Source organism: Pleurodeles waltl, chromosome 5 (assembly GCF_031143425.1).
Source record: "Pleurodeles waltl isolate 20211129_DDA chromosome 5, aPleWal1.hap1.20221129, whole genome shotgun sequence".
Taxonomy (NCBI): Eukaryota; Metazoa; Chordata; class Amphibia; order Caudata; family Salamandridae; genus Pleurodeles; species Pleurodeles waltl.
This window is the reverse complement of record NC_090444.1, coordinates 1,199,575,417-1,199,596,028: the sequence shown is the minus strand read 5'-3', so window position 1 is coordinate 1,199,596,028 and position 20,612 is coordinate 1,199,575,417. Positions and strand designations below refer to the sequence as shown.

At 42.6% G+C, this 20,612-nt stretch overlaps 1 protein-coding gene across 2 annotated transcripts in view; it reads right to left on the bottom strand.

Annotated features, from left to right (window-relative positions):
• The window catches only part of ARMC2 (armadillo repeat containing 2), a 450,139-nt gene that overhangs the window by 280,856 nt on the left and 148,671 nt on the right, over positions 1-20,612 (bottom strand). For both annotated transcript variants that reach the window (XM_069235455.1, XM_069235454.1), the window contains exon 7: positions 18,657-18,764. In XM_069235455.1, coding sequence (XP_069091556.1) covers positions 18,657-18,764 — 108 coding nt within the window. The remainder of the gene's footprint in view (positions 1-18,656; positions 18,765-20,612) is intronic.

Sequence of the window (20,612 nt, the reverse complement as noted above, 5' to 3'; positions counted from 1 at the left end):
GGCTCTCCAGCTGATTTCTGCAAAAACCGAAGCACTGCCTCGAGTGCATAAGAAATTCCTCTGCATCACTCCTTTAATTTGAGGTTGTTTGACGACTGCAGATTCATAGCCTGCGTTGCCCGACTGCGACACTATGCATGGCTCAACAATGACACATCGAATACGCTTCAATGGATTTCAATGCCAATGCAGGACCCGACTGGGAGGATCAGAACAGACGCATCATGCCCTTGATGTCGACGCTTTGCTCCATCAAATATACTGTTTCAGCGGACCCTGCATGGGTTCATTAGCCGGCCTATCCTCCATCGAGGTCGGCCTGAACTTTGAATCTGCACTGGTCCCTCGTGACCTCAAGTAACCTTATGAATGCTTGTGAATGCTAAACACTATTTCTGATTTAATCTTTAAAAATTCATATCTCAACTTCTACTGATTGGATTTTTGTTATTTTGCCCTTGCTTTACTCAGATAACAATTCACTATCATTCTAGACATGTGTGGAGTCATTTTATGGTGTTTTCATTGTGTTATTGCATGTGTGTGTGGCACAAATACTTTACATATTGCTCTTAAGTTATGCCTGACTGCTCTGTGCCAAGCCACCAGAGGGTGAGAACAGAATAATTTAGGTTGTGTAACTGACTTACCCTGATTAGGATGGTGGTCCCTGCTTGGACAGAATACATACTTCTGCCAACTAGAGACCCAGTTTCTAACAATGACTAAGGAAATGGGTAAAATCAAAATATGCTCTAGTATATATACTAACTGGAAAACATATTTTAATTCACATTTTAGCATGTGTGTTTAGCCAAGGTGTATATTTTAACTGATATGTAAAGTCAGACCATGGAGAATAACTATTTACCTAGATATCTTCACTTGTGAACCCACTTTTAACATACTAAAGGTAATATGTACATGCAAAGATTTTAAATAGTTATGCATAATAAAAAGAATAAAATCCAATTTCCAGTGTATGGCTTTTTCCAATTTCACCACTGTGGTCACAAGCATTTACGCCATCAAAATCAAAAGCAAAATTTCCTGAATGGACAAATTTGTTCCGAACATTAATATAGTGTCCTTTAACTCCATGCTTGGGTCTACTTTGTCCTATATTAAATGTTTGAAACATAGCCAAATGTTTTCCAACTTGGAGCAGCTCACAAACATATGAATATGGTCAGCTTTTATTGACCACATAGCATGGAGATGGACTGCCCTACTTCATGATTGTCTCATTAATCTTCAAAAGCATCATAAAGGAGGGATGGAATAAGAATTAAAAAAAACCTCAGGTTATCTAACATTTGCAAAAGTAGTATGATTTATCAATGTAGCATCCGCCTATGGAAATTGGGTGAATTCTATGTATTCCTTACACCATTTCATAACTGTCTCATCTTCCAATAGAAGTTCTCAAGTGTCGCAAGATTCTTGTGTTCAGAATAAAATTGATTAATTGTATTTTCAGAATGCTGCAAATTATACACGAGTGAGAAAAATAGTAGAGCTGGTTTCAATGCCTCCTCTTTAAATACCTTTGTGGCTATAAAAGCTGTGATCTGCCCATACACTAAAATGTAAAATCAGGTTGCTTCCCTAGTCCTAAACCTTCAAAGTCTCTAAGATTACCCTGAGAATTTAGGATGTCTTTTAACACTATCAATTCCTTACACAGGGGGAATCCGTGTGAAGTATATTTGAAGGAAACTGAGGCCTGGACCAAATAGAAGCTGCAGTGTGAATTCAATGAAATCACAGATACTTCTGAATATCCAACCTGACTTGAGCAGTGTCTTGAAATAGTTTCCACTTGATTTATTTTTAAAAAACATTCTGATGATTATATTTTGATAAAAAACTTAATGAGGGAGTAGAAAAGAGGAGAGCTGCCAAAAATCTTTCCTTGAATTCAGGCAACTATTAGGCACTGAAAACTCAATACGGTTTAATCTGGCTCCCCAGTGATAGAGCTGAAAATATGGTCAGGCTGAACAAGCCAGATATAAACTCCTATTTAGCTTTTTCTTGAAAATGTGTAGATTCTTATTTGTCCAGGTAAAATAATCTATTTTACTTTCCAACTTTTGAAAGAAGGACCTAGGGGCAAAACTGCAAAGTTAACAAATATTCAGTAAAATTAATATTTTATTAAAATTAATACAATCAATAAAGAAAAGGGGAAGATTTTTCCTCAGATGTTTTTGATTTCTGTCAACTTATCATAATCAATTGGCCTTAATTAAATCGTACATTGTAGGAAATGACCATGGTTTGTGTGGTGGACCCACAGACTACTTCCCTTAACTGGTTTTGGCAGCTGTCAAACTATGTGCAACTTACTCCCGCTAACCAGTGGAAAAGTGCCTCTGCTAACCTTTTCAAAATGATGAAACTATCTTACCCATAACTTGCACATTTGGCTCACCTATAAGTCCCTAGTTTATAGTACAAAGGGTACCCATGGCCTGTAAGTTAAACGTCATTAGTGGGCTGAAGCACCCACTAGGCCATCCACTACAGTGACAGTGTAACTATGGCTGCAGGCCTACCATTAACATTTGTACCTTGGCTATCACAGTTTTAAGCTGCAAATTTGATCAGTCACAATAACATCTTTTGAAAATCTAGTCACCCTTAAGTATCCCTTATTGCTCATCAAACAGCATACATGGTATTTAAACGTAGGTAATGTAAAAGTTTCATGTTAAACATGTCCTTGCAGTGAAAAGGCCCCAAAGGCTATTTTCACTTTAGCAATGCTGGCTGTTCCATAGAAAAATATTGAGTTTACAGTATTACATTTAATAATGTTAATTCTGATTATGAAACAGCTACAAATATGATTCAGACACTTTTTAATAGTTATCAAAATCTGCCCAAGGGAAGAATGTTCTGCCATCTGGTATTAGGCAGAGAGGGGCACTGTGGGAGGGTATGCAGTACCACACACAGGAAATGCTGCCAAAGTGGATAGGTTAACCACAAGGAACTTTTACCTCATTGCTAAGTAAGGAGCAGGAGTCATCCTCACCCACATATTGGTGCCAAGCATAAATGTGGCACACACAGTACCCACCTTTACTGCAACTTTCCAGCTGACCAGTTCCAACCAGACCTACCCTGGACCCAGCTGCTGGCCTCTGTTGAAGTCTTGACACTCAAGTGTGGTCCTCAAGGTGCAGTGATCCTTGCCTGTGTCAAATTTTAGTCCTCCTAACATTTATAGAAACCCGGGACTGAGAAACATTTTGGCTCCAATGCTTTCCTGAGGCCTGGGACCAATCTGCCATTCTGATGCAACAAAGGTGCATTGCAGTTGGGCTGATGATTCAGGTTGCTCCCACTTAGAACTTTTCTGCAGCAGCAAATCTGATTCAGTTGTACCTCAGTGGAAAGGTATCTGGCCTTGTGGAGCCCTGACCAGCTACAGCCCACAGCCTTGCCTCAATGGAAAAATCCAGGCTTAGTTTGGACTAAGTTTGCACCCAGAAATCTTGACCAGGCAACAAAGCCAAAAGTATTCAGCCGGCGAGCAAAAGTATTCTAGGAGCAAAATTCTAAATACTCCCAAGCAACAATTCCTGCCAAAGTCAACAGCTTCACTGAGACCTCATCCAGCAGCTATCTGACAACGTGGTGCCCCCCACGGTCACAACCAGCAGCCTTTACCAGATGAGGATTTTGACTTCCATTTCAGAGACTAAGGCTGAAGGTAAAATATCCAACAAGAATGAACCTGTTTTTTGTATTTGACCTGCACTCCATCACCGTCAATCTTAACTTGCACCTAGGCACCAGTCACGCACAACCATTTGAGAGATGATGCCTAACACTTTTTGGTGGTATTGTAAATCCTAAACTTTACAAATTCATATATCTCATTCTCTTTATTGGATTTCCGTTGGTTTGGCGTCATTTTATTTAATAAAATGTACTCTAACTTGGGATGTTCATGTGCTGTGCTTGATTTATTACTGTTTTGGTACTGCACAAACACTTTATGATTTGCCTAGAAGTTAAGCCTGTTTGCTCTATGATGTAGCTATGAGGTGGCTTTTTTCAGGTTAATTTAGTGGCTTTAGTGATTCTCATTAACAAGGATTGTGGGTATTACTTAAGGTGGGTCACCACACCCCTTAATTAATATCTCAATTCCTTATAAGCAGGGTTTGAGTTATTTTCACCCCTAGCTACCTAACCTGTGGTCTAACTAAATTACTCCCATCTATCTCTTTGTGCACCATATTTCAAGTGAAAATTTCTCTTTTTCCTTCATTAATCTTATAACCCAAAGAACAATCCACATAAAAGTGAACTGTAACCTTAGATTACCCATTAACAATAGAGGTATCATTGAGTTACATCTGAGTGTGATAGCTAGGGGCACTATATATAAAGAAAAAAGCAGCAGGGGTATTGGTCAACTTGGCACATCCCCTTATATACTGAAAAAGATCTGCTTAATTGCTCATTAAAATTCTATCTACTCTTGGGATGAAAATAAAATGTTCATATTATGCTAATAAAATCCTAGGGAAATGCGTATTTTTCCAGTATTGACCAAAGGTAGTCCAAGTGTACTCTTCTGAATGCCTTCTCAGCATCTGCTAGTACTGCAAGCAACAGGTGTGTAGGTGGGGAGCTCTACCAATGCTGATACAAAATGCAGGTATTTTATGTCCTCGTAAAAAGCCTTTTCAATGTTAATGACACATGTTCTCAATTTCATTTTGAAGTTTGTAAACAAGAATTCTTGCTTTAATCTTATTATCATTTAACCATTAGAAGGCCTGAAAGGAATTGGGTAATTAAGGGTCTTTCCCATTTTTTAATAATAAAATTATATTTTCTTCCTAAGCATGCTTCTTGGCATATTTGATAGAATGGTTGTAAGATCTGCATGGCAGCTTTATTTTAGATTTTTTCAGGTATTTCATCTAGAGTAAGGGATGTCAACGTCTGAGCCTGAGTAATACAGTCTAGCACTTCTTGAGACGTTAATAGGAGGATCCTCTGTCCTCAGTTTTGGAATACCAATCTCATCAAGGTACTTGCTGCATTTTTTTCTTACCAGTGAGTTAATTCCCCTCTAAATAAAGTCATGACATTTGGTTTTCGTTGACCTGACTTCAAATCTGCCATGAGAGCGCTTTGTCACATTTTTCAGAGAGCACGTGTAGTTCAGATTTTCGTTGAACTAGTGCTGCTACGTTTGCTGTTAACAAGTCTTCAAATCTTTGCTGGTGATATTTTAAATCTAAAAGAATTTCTGATCTTCTCTCACCATTAATATTGCTCTGTAAATCTACTTCTAGTTTATACAAAATATAAGAGCTCTTTCTGCTCAGATGGTGCTTACATCGGATTCTCCAAAAAATATTTTAAAATGTGCTCTCCAAGAGCCTTATATCTGCTCCAGACCACAATCATTTCAGATGAACTTTTACTGAGTTTAAAAAACTCAACAGTTTTATCCTGGATGTACTTAGTGAAGTCGACCTCTTGCAATGAAGTCTTCAAACATCCAGCAATTAGGCTTAGCCTCATCTACAAAATAGATTTTTTTATAGAGAGGCCAATCAGAGAGTGATCTAATAAATGTGTTGGGTCTTTATTAAACCGTATGTACTCAGGAATGATGTTGATATAAACAAATAGTTGATCTTAGAGAAGGAATTAAATCAACCAGAAACAGATGTGTATCCTAGATCATTGATATTAACGTCTCTCCAGGGGTCACTGAGGCCTAAATTCTTAATCAAAACTTCACAGGTTTCCTAGTTTTGTATTTATCAAAAGCCACAGTATTACCAGACCAGTGATTGCCATTGTTAGTCAGAGATTCAGTCATAAATACTTTAATTGGTAACTCAATATCATTTAAAGTCCATAAAGCCATTAAAACTTTTACAAATACAATAAATACATACTATTTTAAGAAAATTAAAAACATAGTGCATTGAATGAAAAGAAACAATAAAAAACAGATTTATCTTTAATTGCATCTAAGGGGATAAGCAGCTCATTATGCAGAAGCCCCCAAATTACTAAATAACTTTTTCCTGAGTCTAAGAGCACCAGAGAAGAGACTTGCAACCCTGAGGCAAATCTAGGGGCAACAAAGCATTTGAAGGTACAGCAGTGCAGGTTTTGCTTGTACAAATTGGTTTTCTCTCAACATCGAAACAATAAAACGGTGCCTTAGTGTCCGATAAAAATCACAGAAAAACATAAAGTGCATAGTATCCTGCTCTGAGAAATTATTGCAGGGGCAGGATTGCAACTCCTCAATTTTGTGAAGCCTTTTTGGGACAGCTAAAAAACAGTGTATAAAATTAAGCCTGAACCTTTTTAACAAAAAACGATGATGGGAGTTATTAACAATCCCCAAATATGTTTTTCCTAGTGATCTTGTTGTTAATAAGATACATTGTTTTACCATAGGTTCAGAAAACCCCCTCCCTTCTCTATCCGCAATCCTGCGTGAAAGCAACATTTCTTTTTAGCTCCAGCAGATCACTTTTCCTCAGGATTTTAGGGTTAACAAATAACTCTGAACAACCCACACTCTCCAAAATATTTCTAACATATCTGAGGCAAGGGATGCAGAGTGCTTCTTTGACAGTCCTCAATCACTAGCTGATTAAGTGAAAGTGCAGAATTAGACCATATTCTAAGCAAACACACAACTGTAGCCAGTGCAATGAGATTTGAGACGTAACCTAGAACTAATTCTTTGTGCACCACTAAGGAAGGAGAAAATGCGGGAATCGCCAGAAGCCTATGCAAAAAGTTATTTTCTATTACTTGGAGCTCACTGACATCTTCATACCCCCACCCATCACACCCATAACTTGCCATTTGGATATATTTCTCCAGGTAAATCTTAACCAGGGCCTGCACCGGCGTGGCACCTAGACTCTTGGAGAAATCCATTGTCGCAGCCACCGCTTACGAGAAAATATTCTTCTTTAAGGTTTTTTGTGGATCTAGGTCCCCCGGTCATCAAATATTACCCCCAAATATGGAAAGGTAGCTACTTTACTTAATTCCACCCCATTGCCAAAAATGCTTTCCTGGCAATCTTTCGACGGCCAAACGTCATTGTATGTGACTTAGCATAGTTTGCTGCAAGGTCCAGTGATTCCATAAAGTCAATGAAAGCGTCCAAAAGACTTTGACAACTCACTGGGATCCTTGCCATCAAAACTGCATTGTCTGCCTACAATAATGTGGGAATTAACTTGGATTCAGCTTAGGAACATCCCTCAAGGCGGCTGATAATACATCGCACAGCCGATTTATATACAGGGTAAATAAAAGAGGCGCCAGAATGCACCCCTGTCTTACCCTACTTTGAACTGCCCATGAAGCAGACAGACTGTCATCCTAATTGTACCTCACCAAGGCCGAGAGGTTAGAGTGTAAACTGTAAAAACGCCACTAACTCAACCTCTATGCCCATTTTAACAAGCAGGAGCTAGAGCTTAGATATTTTCACTCAATCAAAAACTGAGGTGAGGTCCATAAATCCGTAAAGGCACCCCTCTTTGGCACAGTGTATTTCCGAACAATCATCTGAAGATTAATACACTGGTCCGGAGACCCTCTTCCCTGCCTAAAACCATATTGGATATCCAAAATTACATTATTACTCTCAAGCAAGGGTATTAATCTACACAACACTACCCCTCCCATGATTTTTGGAACAGATAGTATTGTGGGTCATCCCACGATTCCTTTTTGTACATGGCTAAAATAATTGATTTAGACCAAGATGTAACACCCATCTGTCGAGGGCAATATTACAATCCACCCTGGAATTCCCTGAGCCAGAAAAGAATGGTCTATTTACAATCTCCCAAAATCTGGTACTGTTGAACAAGTTACTTACCTTCGGTAACGCATTAGATAGTAGAGACTCTATCTAGCTGCAGATTCCTTACCTTAGAATTTCCTGGCATCAGCTTAGAATCCGGAATTTTCTGCTGAGCAGTACCCTGCACGCGCCATCGGGTGGTGGTGTTCGGATACGCGTGGTGTTGTTGGAGCCGTCTGTGACGTCACAGTCACCTATAAAGGCACCACCCTGGTACGCGTATGTCAGTTCTTTTACACACGAACTTCCAGGTCAGAAGCGCAGTCATGGATAGAACCAACAATTTGTCTGTGCAAAACTAGGGCCCTGAAAGAGATAAACCCTATTAGACAAATCTGCAGAGCAGGGAGGCATGGGTATGGGTGGGTGTAAGGAATATGCAGCTAGACAGAGTCCCTACCAGATAATGCATTACTGAAGGTAAGTAACTTGTTCATCTGACAGAGACTTCTAGCTGCAGACTCCTTACCTTAGAATAAATATCCACGTCATAACCTCCTGGCGGCGGGCTGCGGATAGATCTGCTTTACACTAAAAAGTCCTGTAGGACTGAACGGGCAAAGTGTCCGTCTCTTTGGACCCGATTGTCCAAGCAGTAGTGTTTTTGCAAATGTGTGCAAGGATGCCCACTTTGCTGCCTGACAGATATCCAGGTATGGAACATATTGTGCTAGCGCAGTGGTAGCAGCCTCGCCCCTGGTGGAATGAGCCCTCAAGCACTCAGGAGGCTGCATCTTGGCCAGTGCATAACAGATTTAAATGCAGAGAACGACCCAGTGCGAAATGGTTAGTTTCTGCACTGCCTGACCCTTCTTTGCTCCCACGTACCCCACAAAGAGTTGGTCATCCATAGAAAACTTTTTTGTGCGGTCAAGGTAGAACGAGAACGCTCTTTTTGGGTCCGGCCAGTGGAGTCGCTCCTTTTCCTTAGAGGGATGGGGTGGAGCAAAGAAGGTGGGCAGAGTGATGTTCTGACCCAGATGAAATGGGGTCACCACCTTAGGGAGCCACCTTGCCTGGATAGATAGTGAGATATGGTGTCTTTGATGACAGAGCATGCATCTAACTCACCCTCCTGGAAGATGTTATTGCCACTAAGAAGGCTGTCTTGATGGTGATTAGCTGGAGGGGACAGTTATGTAATGGCTCGAAGGGAGCACACATAACTAATGGGACAAGATTTAAGTTCGACTGAGGCATAACAAAGGGGGAAACATATGAACGAGCTCTTTGAGGAATCTATGTACAATGGGAGATTTGGACAGTGAAGGCTAATCAGTCAGCCGCAGGAATGCCGATAAGGCAGAAAGATAGCCCTTCAGAGTACCCAAGGCAGAACCCTGCAGGGCAAGGACTAGTATAAAGAGAAGAATATCAGAAAGAGAAGCAGAAAGAGGATCAATAGCTCTTTCTGCACAATAATGTACAAAAAGTTTCCAGCGGCAGGCGTATACCGTTTTAGTGGAGGGATGCCTGGCTGCCAGAACAACTTTACAGACTTCGGGCAGAAGGTCAAAAGTTGTCAACTGCTGCCGCTCAATCTCCATGCATGAAGACGTAGAGATTACAGGTTCGGCTGGAGAACCTTCCCCTGCTGCTGCGACAGATGTTCCTCCCGAAGGGACAGCCTGATCGGAGGATCGATGCTCATTCTCAGAAGCTCGGAATACCAGACTCTCTGTACCCAGTCCAGAGCCACTAGGATTACTTGGTCATGATCGTTCTTGATCTTCTTGAGAACTCTGGGCAGAACTGGTATGAGCAGAAAAGCATACAGGATGCCTGAATTCCACTCCCACTGAAAAGCGCTGCCGAGTGATTACTGCCTTGGAAACTCCAACGCACAATACTGCTGACATTGCATGTTCTCTGCAGAGGCGAAGAGTTCAAACCAAGGTCCTTCCCACTTCTGAAAAAGTCCTTGCGCCACCTCATGGTGGGGGATACCATTTGTGATCCGCTAGGTACCAATGGCTAAGTTCGTCCGCTCTGGCGTTCAGAGAACCTGCCACATGCTGAACCACCAGGGTATGCCCTGCTGTTCCAGCTAGACTCAGAGCCTCTTGACAAAGGGTTCAAGACCCACACCGCCCTGCTTGTTGCAGTACCACATTGCGGTGGTGTTGTCCGTGAACACCTGAATATCTTCCCTTTTACAACAGGAAGAAATTCTTTCAATGCCAGTCAGATCGCTTGGAGCGCCAGTAAATTGACATGGAGTGCGGATTCCACTGGAGATCAAAGGCCTCTGATCTCCACCTCTCCCAGATCACCACCCCATCCCAGAAGTGACACATCTGTCACTACTGTGAGATCTGGCTGGGGAAGAGAGAGGAGACTACCTCTGACCTACTCACAGTTCACGAATGACCACTGCAGGTCTTTTGCAGTTCCCTATGAGATCTGAACCGTGTCGGTAAGATTCCCCTGATGCTTCGCCCACTGGAACTTCATATTCCACTGCAGAGCCCTCATAAGTCATCTGGCATGCTTGACTAACAGGATGCAGGAGGCGATGAGTCCCAACAGCCTCAGAGTATGTATCACCGAAATCCAGGATAGAGGTCGAATCATTGGTATCATAACCTGAATATCCTAGACTCGCTGCTTGGGAGTATAAGCTTGAAACTGCACTGTGTCCAGAATGGCTCCGATGACAGGAAGCTTCTGAGGGGAGTCAGGTGTGACTTCAACACATTTATAGTGAATCCCAGCGAATGCAGAAGATTTGCTGTTGTCTGAAGTTGGTTGACGAGAGCCTGGGGCCTAGGAGCCTTCAACAGCCAGTTGTCGAGGTAGGGGAAGACTGAAAGCCCTAACCTGCGCAGAAGAGCTGCTACCACCGCCATCACTCTACACATGCGAGGGGCACTGGTGAGAATGAAGAGGAGCGCGGTAAACTGAAAGTGCTCGTGGCCCACCTTCAACCGCAAGTAGCACCTGTGGGCATGCAGGATGGGGATGTGAAAATACGCATCCTGCAAGTCCAAAGTTACTATCCAGTCTCCTTACTATAGTGCAGACCTGAACAAGAGTGAGTATCTTGAATTTCTCCTTTTGGAGGACGAGATTGACGCCCCTTAAATCCAATTTAGAATGAAGACCTTTGATCTTTTTTGGAATCACAAGTAGCAGGAATAACAACCACTGCCTACTTCTGACATCAGGACCCTTTCTATGGCTCCCTTGGCCAAGAGAGCTGTAACTTCCTCGCGGATGAAGATTAAGTGATCCTCCATCAGCCGTTCTTCTAATGGAGGCATAGAAGGAGGGAAAGAATGGAAGGCGAGGGAATAGCCCTTCTGTATGATATGCAAGACCCATATGTCCGATGTTCTGGACCGCCAGTGAGGGAGATGAAATTGAATCCTCCTCCCAACTGGACGCGTGAGGTCTTGTAGAATCATACTAGGAGGACTTAGGCGCTGTGAAAGAGGGGGGCTGGGTGGTGGCCGACCTCTAGTTAAACCCTCTGGGTCTGAAGGTACCACGACCTCGTCCTCCCACTGGATGTTGAGTTGACAGAGGATGGTGGCTGATTTGTGGGTGGCGTTGTACCGCACCCCTTCTGAAGCATCAAAAGGGGAGAAAGACTGACTGCTGGTGAGTGGTCACCAAGAGGCCTAAGGATCTGGCCATAGCCCGAGAGTCTTTGAACCACTCAAGCGCTGAGTCTGCCTTTTCTCCAAATAGGCACGAGCCATAGAAGGGTATGTCCATAAGGTTTGCCTGGACATCCCTTGAAAAAACAGACGTACGGAGCTAGGTGTGGCAACGAAGGGCCACCATCGATGAAATCGACCTACCCAGCAAGTTGGTCATGTCCAAACCACACTATATCGTAAACTTCACTGCATCTCTCCGATCCTTTACAGCTTGAGTGAGTGTCCTGCATGCCCTCTGGGACCTGGGGCAGCACCTGTGCCACCATATTCCATAAAATATGGGAAAAACTGCCCAATAGGCATGAGGAGTTTATAAACCTCAATGTCAGGCTGGAGAAAGAAAACATTTTCTTTCCAAGCTGATCCAGCCTCTTGGAAGAGGAAGCGGAAGGGAAGGCACCATGGGAAGTGGAGGCCTGGACCACCAAGTTCTCCACGGTGGGGTTTTGGGTGAGGAAACTTGGATCATTATGAGCTGGTCCATGGCAGCGGCCAATTGTCCTGTTAACAGGAGCCCCTGTGCTGGGTTTGGACTACGTCTCCAGCAGGACATCAGTGAGGCCTTCATTAAAGGGTGCTATAGGTTCCGATATGGAGATCCCTGGCTGAAGCACCTCAGTCAGGAGGTTAGTCCTGACTGGCACAGTAGGCAAATCTAGGTCAAAGACCTCAGCTTCCCTACGACCCACCATAGCATATGAAGCTCCCTTCTCCGTAGCCACCGTAGGAGGTGAACTGCATGCCAGTATCTGGATAAGTATCCAGCCCACTGGCTTCCCCTATTTCCTCATACCAGTCCATTTTCTCCAACTCATATTTTAAAGGGTCATGAGACCTCCTCCCATTCCTCCCCTGTACCTGGCTGATCAAAGTAAGCCCCAGGCACTGGCTTGGCCCCTGTTGGCGCCGTGGAATTCAGACTCGGCGTCATACAAAGTCGTTCCAGCTCTGGATCATCTGGGATAAGGATGGGGCTCGCACCACTGGTGGGCGCCAGTGGAGCGTCAATGTCGGGAATGACGCAGGAGGAGGCTGACTGTGTGCACTCAGCATCATTCCAGATCTGGTATTGCATCAAGGAGTCCCCAATGGCGCCGAGGCCGAAGCCGCCGACGGGGAATCCGATGGCACCCCTGCTGACCGCACAGGGCCTGAAGGCGCACCAGAGGGGGCAGCCTGCTCAAATACCCATGGCTCTGTAAAACTCTGAGTTGAGGGGGGTGGAGGGTGGTCAAAGTCCACTTTGATGACTTCTTCTTATGCCTCTTCACAGAGTTCCAGGAGGACCTTGAGTGTGAAGAAGAGGACTTACGGCTCCTGGAGCGGTCCCGTGACCTCATCCTCGATCGGTACCATGAGTTTCAGAAACCACTCTCTCAAAGCTTTCTGGCCATGGCCCGGCAGTCGGAACTCAACTTCGAGTCATGGTCTCAGTTGAGGCACCAGAGACATATGTGATGGGGGTCCCATCACTGACATGGCAGGATGGCATGCACCACACGGCTTGAACCCTGTCTTCTTTGATGACATCCTCCCACAGACTCGAAAATGTGTTGACAAAAAGGTAATAAAAAGGCCTGCCAGAAAAGGCAGAAGATAGTTCAAATCTGGACCTGCACTTAACCGGCACGGAAGGAAAAGAACTGATGTACGCTCGCCGTGGTGGTGCTTTTATGGGCGACCGTGACTTCACAGACGACTCCCACGATGCCAATGATGCCACACAGATCCGAACCTTGCCACTCGACTGCACATGCAGAGTACTGCTCAGCAAAAAAATCCGATCCCAAGCTGACGCCAGAAAATTCTAAGGTAAGGAATCTGCAACTAGAGGTCTCTATCAGGTGCATAAGGAAGTAGGTTGCAGTAACTCCTGCCAGGCCTGATCCTTAATTTCTTTTATAAGCAAGTAAGTCACTGATTTATATGCTTGCCTGCCAGCCCTTATCTTATTCTCATCCCTTGGTATTTGCTTCAGGGCAGCCAGCAGGTTTCTATTCACCCTAGAGCAGTTGCTATAGTCTTTGCCCAGGCACATGCCCAAGTGGCAACTGCGTGTGTCCCGCACTGCAGGAAAGAAGCTTCCTCTTTGAAGGTGCCCAAACGGAGCTATGGCATGCTCCCGCTTCTTTCCCCCAGCAGACATTTATTGTCCTTTTTGTTACCATATCTTCCTTGAATCGTAAGATTGGAGGAGCTCTGCCCACGTAACCTTTTAAAAAAATTACCATCCTAGTCTTCCTGTGTGTTAGTCTCCAAGTATAGGGTAATAGCCACTGCTTTTACCATATAAAGATTCTCTAAAAATGCCTCAGGAATCACCCTATCCCACCTGAGTCTCCGTGACTGATCCCTGTTGCCAAGAACACTGTTAGAAGGGCCTATTATTAATCATTATAATTATCTACATCACACGTTTCCTGCATAGCCACAATATAGGTTCCCACTAAGTGCTTCCAACCAAGCAATGTTCCAACTCATTACAGTTAACAGTGGTTTCTGCCCATATGTACACTCCAAAGGTCACAAAGCCCACACAAAGTCACAAACCTATTCTCAAGTGATATTTCCTTACATGGTTTCTGCACCCCCTGCCAAGGGGTGAGATAATGGGGGGCCATCCTATGCCATCTGAGTGGGAGTGGATAGAAGGGTAAAAGTACCACTAGGGGCAGATCCTAATAGCTGTGGCCTTATCGTGTGAGACAGATCCGCCCTGAACAAAGTTTTTTGCGAATCTGGGGTGCCTTAGATTAACTACAGTACATTCCTCTTTTTCTCTTTCTGTCCCACCCATCCAACTCTTCTCACCATAATGAAATGTGGCGACACAGAAGGCCTGTTCACTAGAGTACGATCACACCAATATTTCACCTTGTGCATGAGATCGACTGTCGTTTCCCTCCCACCCATTTTAATAGGGGTACCCCAACTAAAACCTGTGCTAAAAGTGCAGATTCTGGGGGAAGATGTAATAGGGTGGTATCACAGCCCTTGGTGAAAGCGGGCCTTTATGTCAGTTGTGTCCTGCACCTTTGACCTACTCTGATGCAAACCCATCAGGCCATTCGCTAGTTTATCATTAGGGACACAAAGTCCCCCACCCCATACACCCCTGCGAAGATAGTGCCGAACGCCACACCACTGACAAAGTGTGACTAGACCCTTCCATCACCAAAGACACCCTTCGCACCCATACACACATAACTAGCGCTCTCTGCGGGCTTGCCAGGCCCGTGGGGCACAGCGGATGGAGCCCCCTTAGAAAAACAGTTGTTTAGGTGGTTAGATAACAATCCTATCAAGGTACAATAACGATGGCAACAGACCTTTAAGCAATACCTGAAACTTTGCTAAGAACATGTTCAAGACTAGCTTAACTATGGGGACATCACCTGTATCCAACTTCATAGCCACCCCCTTTCTGTCAGACACGACCTTCTTACCCCCCTCTCTTTCTTTTGCAAACAGGAGCTCTGTATGGGGATAGTCAGTTATGACGAGAGGATCCTCAACAGCTACACGCTGCATGTCAGCTGGCAGTTGTGTTGAACCTGGCAGCCAAATGTCATCCTCTGCAGTGTCATCTTGGTGGGTCAAGCCAGAATCACTCCTGACAATTTACATTGAGAGTCTCCTTTCAGTAAGTTCTATCACCTTAGAAGATACCCCCGCCGCCCGTACCAGAAATGAATCAATGGTGGTAATGGTTTTCCCACTGGGGCGCCCAGCCCCAGCTTTCTTTTCCCCATTGAGTTATACTATACAAAATCTAACCAACTCAGTTACCTTATGCCCCAGAGGGGGAGCTGGGCCCAACCTCTTCTGGCCACTGACAGGCACACACATCCTGTCCTTTGCACAGTCTTTGCCCAGGCACATGCCCAAGTGGCAACTGCGTGTGTCCCGCACTGCAGGAAAGAAGCTGCCTCTTTGAAGGTGCCCAAACAGTGCTACGGCATGCTCCCGCTTCTTTCCCCAAGCAGACAGACAGGCAAGGCAGTATGGGGCTTGCAGTCCACCCAGATTACCTCCTCACAGTGTACCCACGCAGAAGGAAAGAAGCTGCCTCTTTGAAGATGCCCAACTGGCGCTACAGCTTGATCCCACCTCCTTTACCCAGCAGACAGGCAGCCCAGGCAGTATGTGGCTTGCAGTTGACTCCGAGACTCTCCTCAAAGTCATCCCGCGCTGCCGGAAAGAAACTGCCTCTTTGAAGGTGCACGACTGGCACTACAGCATGTTCCCACTTCCTTCAAACAGCAGACAGGCAGGCAAGGTAGTATGGGGCTTACAGTCCACCCCAAGTCTCTCCTCACAGTCATCCCCCCTCATTGCTACAGACCAGTCACTTCCCATAAAACAGGTGACATCAGGTTTTACTACTCTAATCTCAACTTCCTCAAGGCTTCAAGGTTCATCTACATTAGGGCCATAAACAATGTCTACTGTAAAATATTTGCTGGTTCTATATTGAAAGACCATAGCCCTTCAACCTGAGCTACCCATACTTCTTTGTATGACATTTATATTGGATACGTTCCTTGAAAGGACTGCAGTACCCCTTATATACTGGACCATGATGTTCAGTTTATTTCACCAAAGATGTACAAATTGTTTTCAACAAGTCACTTTGGTCAGCCGGAATGTGATTTTCTTTTAATAAAATACCTGAACTCTTTCTATTTCCTCAGTATTCAACTCACATTACATGAGCTAATCATAAGACCTAACCTGTATGTTTTAATGATCATACCAAGTATATTAAGAAAAATAAATCGGATTCTATTAATTTTTATCCCCTTTATGCTTTCTTTACACATCTTTCCCAAAACCCAATATGCCCTATAGCAACACCTTAATTTATCCCTATCCCAAACCTACTTTATGGGACTCATCAAAGCTTAGCTTTTATGCTATACAGGTAGTCATAAAAAAACTACCCTTTTATTTAACACCTAAGTCTCCCACAGACCCCACTCACCCCTCATGATACTTGGGTTTTCCTTTACAAATGAGACTGTGCAACGCCTAACTGCAAAACTATAAGAGAACACAAAATAGGGAGCAATCTAATCTCTAATCTGGGCTACCACCCAACACTATTATATCTCATCAGGTAATTTATCTACAGAAAAAATGAATTTAGTAGACTTTTCCAGCAATATTTTAATCTAGAGAATATCTTTATTCCTAAATATATTGATGTATTCTTTAAATGCACACCTCCCTTGATACGTCCTTTTTGATATATCTAGCTGTACCAAAATTAGATTTTCCCTCAAGTTTTTAGTAGAATAAAAAAGTTTTTTCCAACATTGCTGTGAGAAAATTTACAAAAATCTTTCAAGGTCTTTCTGGTTGACACTTTTTTTGACATTTTTTATTTTTACAGAATTGGGTTTCCTGTGGACTCTTTGTCATAATAGTCACTTACTCAAATTAGAGAAGACAAAATTGAGAACGCAGTTTTTTCAAATCTTCATCAACTTCAAAGAATTCAGGAACCCCTATTTTTCTAAAGTTGTTCAAGCAAGAATGATTTTCAATCTAGTTCAAAGGCCGTCTCCAGCAAATCATTTCTAGCACAGAGTCTGTCTATCTTGGCTTAGTTTTTATCCATTTTCTGCACAACTTCTTTTAGCTCAAGGATAGTTTTGGCAAAGCTTCCTGTAAAAGATAGTTCTTTATATCATGTTGATGTAACATATGTTGAATTTCTTGTAAGTGGGAACCAAATTTTATTTGATGGAATAATAATTTAGTAGTATTCTCTTCAACTGTTTTATGAGTGTTGCGAATGACTCACACAATCTCTATTAGAGATATTTCAGTTGTGTGCTTTTTTATTTGATGGAATTCCCTTGGATTGGCTATGTTTCTCTTATCTTCCTTAAGAAGTGGCCTTCCTCTGAGTAATTAACTCGAGTTTACCATTCTTATGGTCCATTCTCTTACCGCCATTGAATCAGACTCTGAACTCCTCCTTTTTCCTAAATTACATTTTTGATGTCAAGGTGTCCTACATATCAAAAGAAACTTTCAGACTCCCACTCTAATTCCTCACTATTCTCTTGTGGTACAGCCTAGGTTTGATTTGGTTTGATTCTGTAGGTCACTAAACGGTACTAGTATTTCTTTTCCTGATTTCCAAAAGTATACTGGAGGAGGCTTAGAATCTGCAAAACTCACCACAAGAGGGTTCATGCTCCAAACCCTGATGCTTTCACCGCCCCTAGAAAAGCTTTCTTCCTTGTTTTGAGTCCTCAACAATCACTGCTTGATCAAACTTCTACCTTTCTTGAGGCACGCAGTACAACCAGAGAGCCATCCTAAAACCTCTGGTGCTCAAAGCAATTAGCTGTTGACAAGGCACACCACACTTCCTCGGGGAGATATGAAAGACAGTAAATGTGCCACCTAATGCCCTTCTGACCACCCTGGTTATCCAGAGATTCCTACAAAAGAAAAAAATGGGAAGGGCAATACTTTTGTGGTGCCCATGTGCCTAATTCAATGAATACTCACATATAATTTCTTACAGCATATTTGCTACAAGTGGATGGAAGAGGTATAGGCACAAGGATGGTGCTAGGCTGTAATAACTATGTAATGAAAAACAATGCTTCTCTTCAAAAGCAACAAACCACAGTGACAACCAGCACAGAAGATCTAAAATAGAAAAGTATAGGAAGACAAAGTAAAACAAGCATAAGTCTAGTAGTGACAATGTTTATAGAGGAGATTGTTGGTGCTATATCTAATAGGGGAGCTCAACAAAAGGACATTTTATGAGGAGTAGCCATTTAGTATTTAATGAAGATTTCTGTCATTATTTTATTTAATAATGTGTGTGCATGTTTAGCAACAGTTTCTTCTTTCTATTTTTTAAAGATAAAAATGCTGCTCCAAGCCTAAACACTAGATGCCAGAAGTATGTCAAGCATGTTCTGTAGCTAGCCCATTAAAACAAATGCTCATTATATTTATACAAAAACTGTAACCTCGCAACATTCAGTACTAGTGCCCTTTCTTTGTCAAATATGTACCAAATATACACAAACAGGTATATGCTTTGCTGGCACTAAATTGGGTCTTACCTCCAAAGCCTTCATCAAGTTTCAGCAGAATTGGTGAAATCCTTAAATTCCAATAACATTCTTCATCTTCAGTTTCAGTTTCATATCTTGTTGATGAAGTCTCTGAACCTCCAGAACAAAAATACACAAGTCCAAAGTCATAACATGATAGATGAGAAATATCCCCAAAACTGTGATGCTCTATCAGTTTCAACAAACTTGTTCTGTTGTATACTGAAATGTGTCTTTATTGTTTACATTGCACAGTCATGCAGCATCCATACTTTACTTTATTAAGATTATTTTTCAATCAATACAATTACACATTCGCTCATACATCAATATTTGCTCAAGAGTCTTTTTAACACTAATAATATTTTAAGGAAATGATGGTGGGTATTCCAAGGCTACGTATTCATTTTTTTGAGCTACTGTCTAGATGTTCACATGATAAAGGCTTTAAACACACATTGTTTTTTTGCCAATAATCTAAGAAGCATTCGCAATAATTCTCCTAAGTACGACCCGTCCTTTTCTTTATGGCTGTTGAATGGCATGTACACCACAGAGAGATCAGCATTTATTGATTCATGCTAATGGATAAACTGGAGTATCTTTCCACCTCGTATAAAGCGTTTCCATTGAAGTAAATTATGAACATTTTAAGGATGTCAAAGGGATTATACGGTGAATGCAAAGGTAATCAAGTATGATTGAAAAGTGAAGTACGTAAATGATCTTGATTAGGTGCCAAGTGTTCTTTTTGAAGGAAAATCATTTTTGGGTTTGGAAAAAGGCTACATAACAATTACTTTCTCCAACAATAATGTAAGATATTGGTGTAGCAGTTAAGGGGAGCAAGTAACCACTTCAAGTAATAATCAAACTTCTTTTCAGGGTGAACCACTACTGTCACTATATAAACCTGAGCTCAACCCCTTGCTACCTAAGGCACAGAGCAGACAGGCTTAAATTAGACACATTGTGTAACGCAGAGGTTCCCAACCTTTTGACTTCTGTGGACCCCCACTTTATCATTACTGGAACCCAGGGACCCCAACTGAATTATTATTGGAATCCGGGGATTACTCCGCCCCCCAAGTCATTACTGGAAGTCAGGAACCCTGGCCTAAACATTGTCAATGATATGAAAATCACAATGCACAAAAAATACAGAAACAATCATTCATCAAATACATACACAAATGATAAACACATTTTATGTAGTTTGCAAACAAATATAAATAAAAAAATAAGAAAGTTAATTTTTATAGGAAGGTTAGAGCTTTTATAAATTCAATTGAAGTCACACAACGTCCATATTATATTCTCTTTGATGCACCTTCACTGCTCCCACAAATGGATCTGAGGATATTAATTTGATTTTTAGCCTCCAGTTTCAAGTACCCTGACATTTATAGTCGGCTTAGAATTTTCATTTGTGCATTTAGCCACTTTACTTATATACACTTTATTGATCTGTGAATATTAGTTAATTTTCTAAGTAGTAGCTGACCTCCTGAGGAGGCTTTACTGACCCCCACCGGGGTCCCTGGACCACAGGTTGGGAACCACTGGTGTAAAGAATTTATGCATTACTAAAATTGTTATGAAGTCAAAACAAAACACAAGAAAAATACCAGACCAATTCGAATAATGGAGAATATTTTAATAAATAAAATGACAGCAAAAGAATAAAAAATGCAATCAAATCATTAACATTTATAAAGCGCACTACTCACCCGTGCGGGTCTCAAGGCGCTAGGGGAAAGGGGGGGGGTTACTGATGCTCGAAAAGCCAGGTTTTGAGGAGTCTCCGGAATGCGGAGTGGTCCTGGGTGGTCCTGAGGCTGGCGGGGAGGGTGTTCCAGGTCTTGGCTGCCAGGAAGGAGAAGGACCTCCCACCCGCCGTGGAGCGGCGGATGCGAGGGACAGCAGCGAGCGCGAGGCCAGAGGAACGGAGGAGACGGGTGGGGG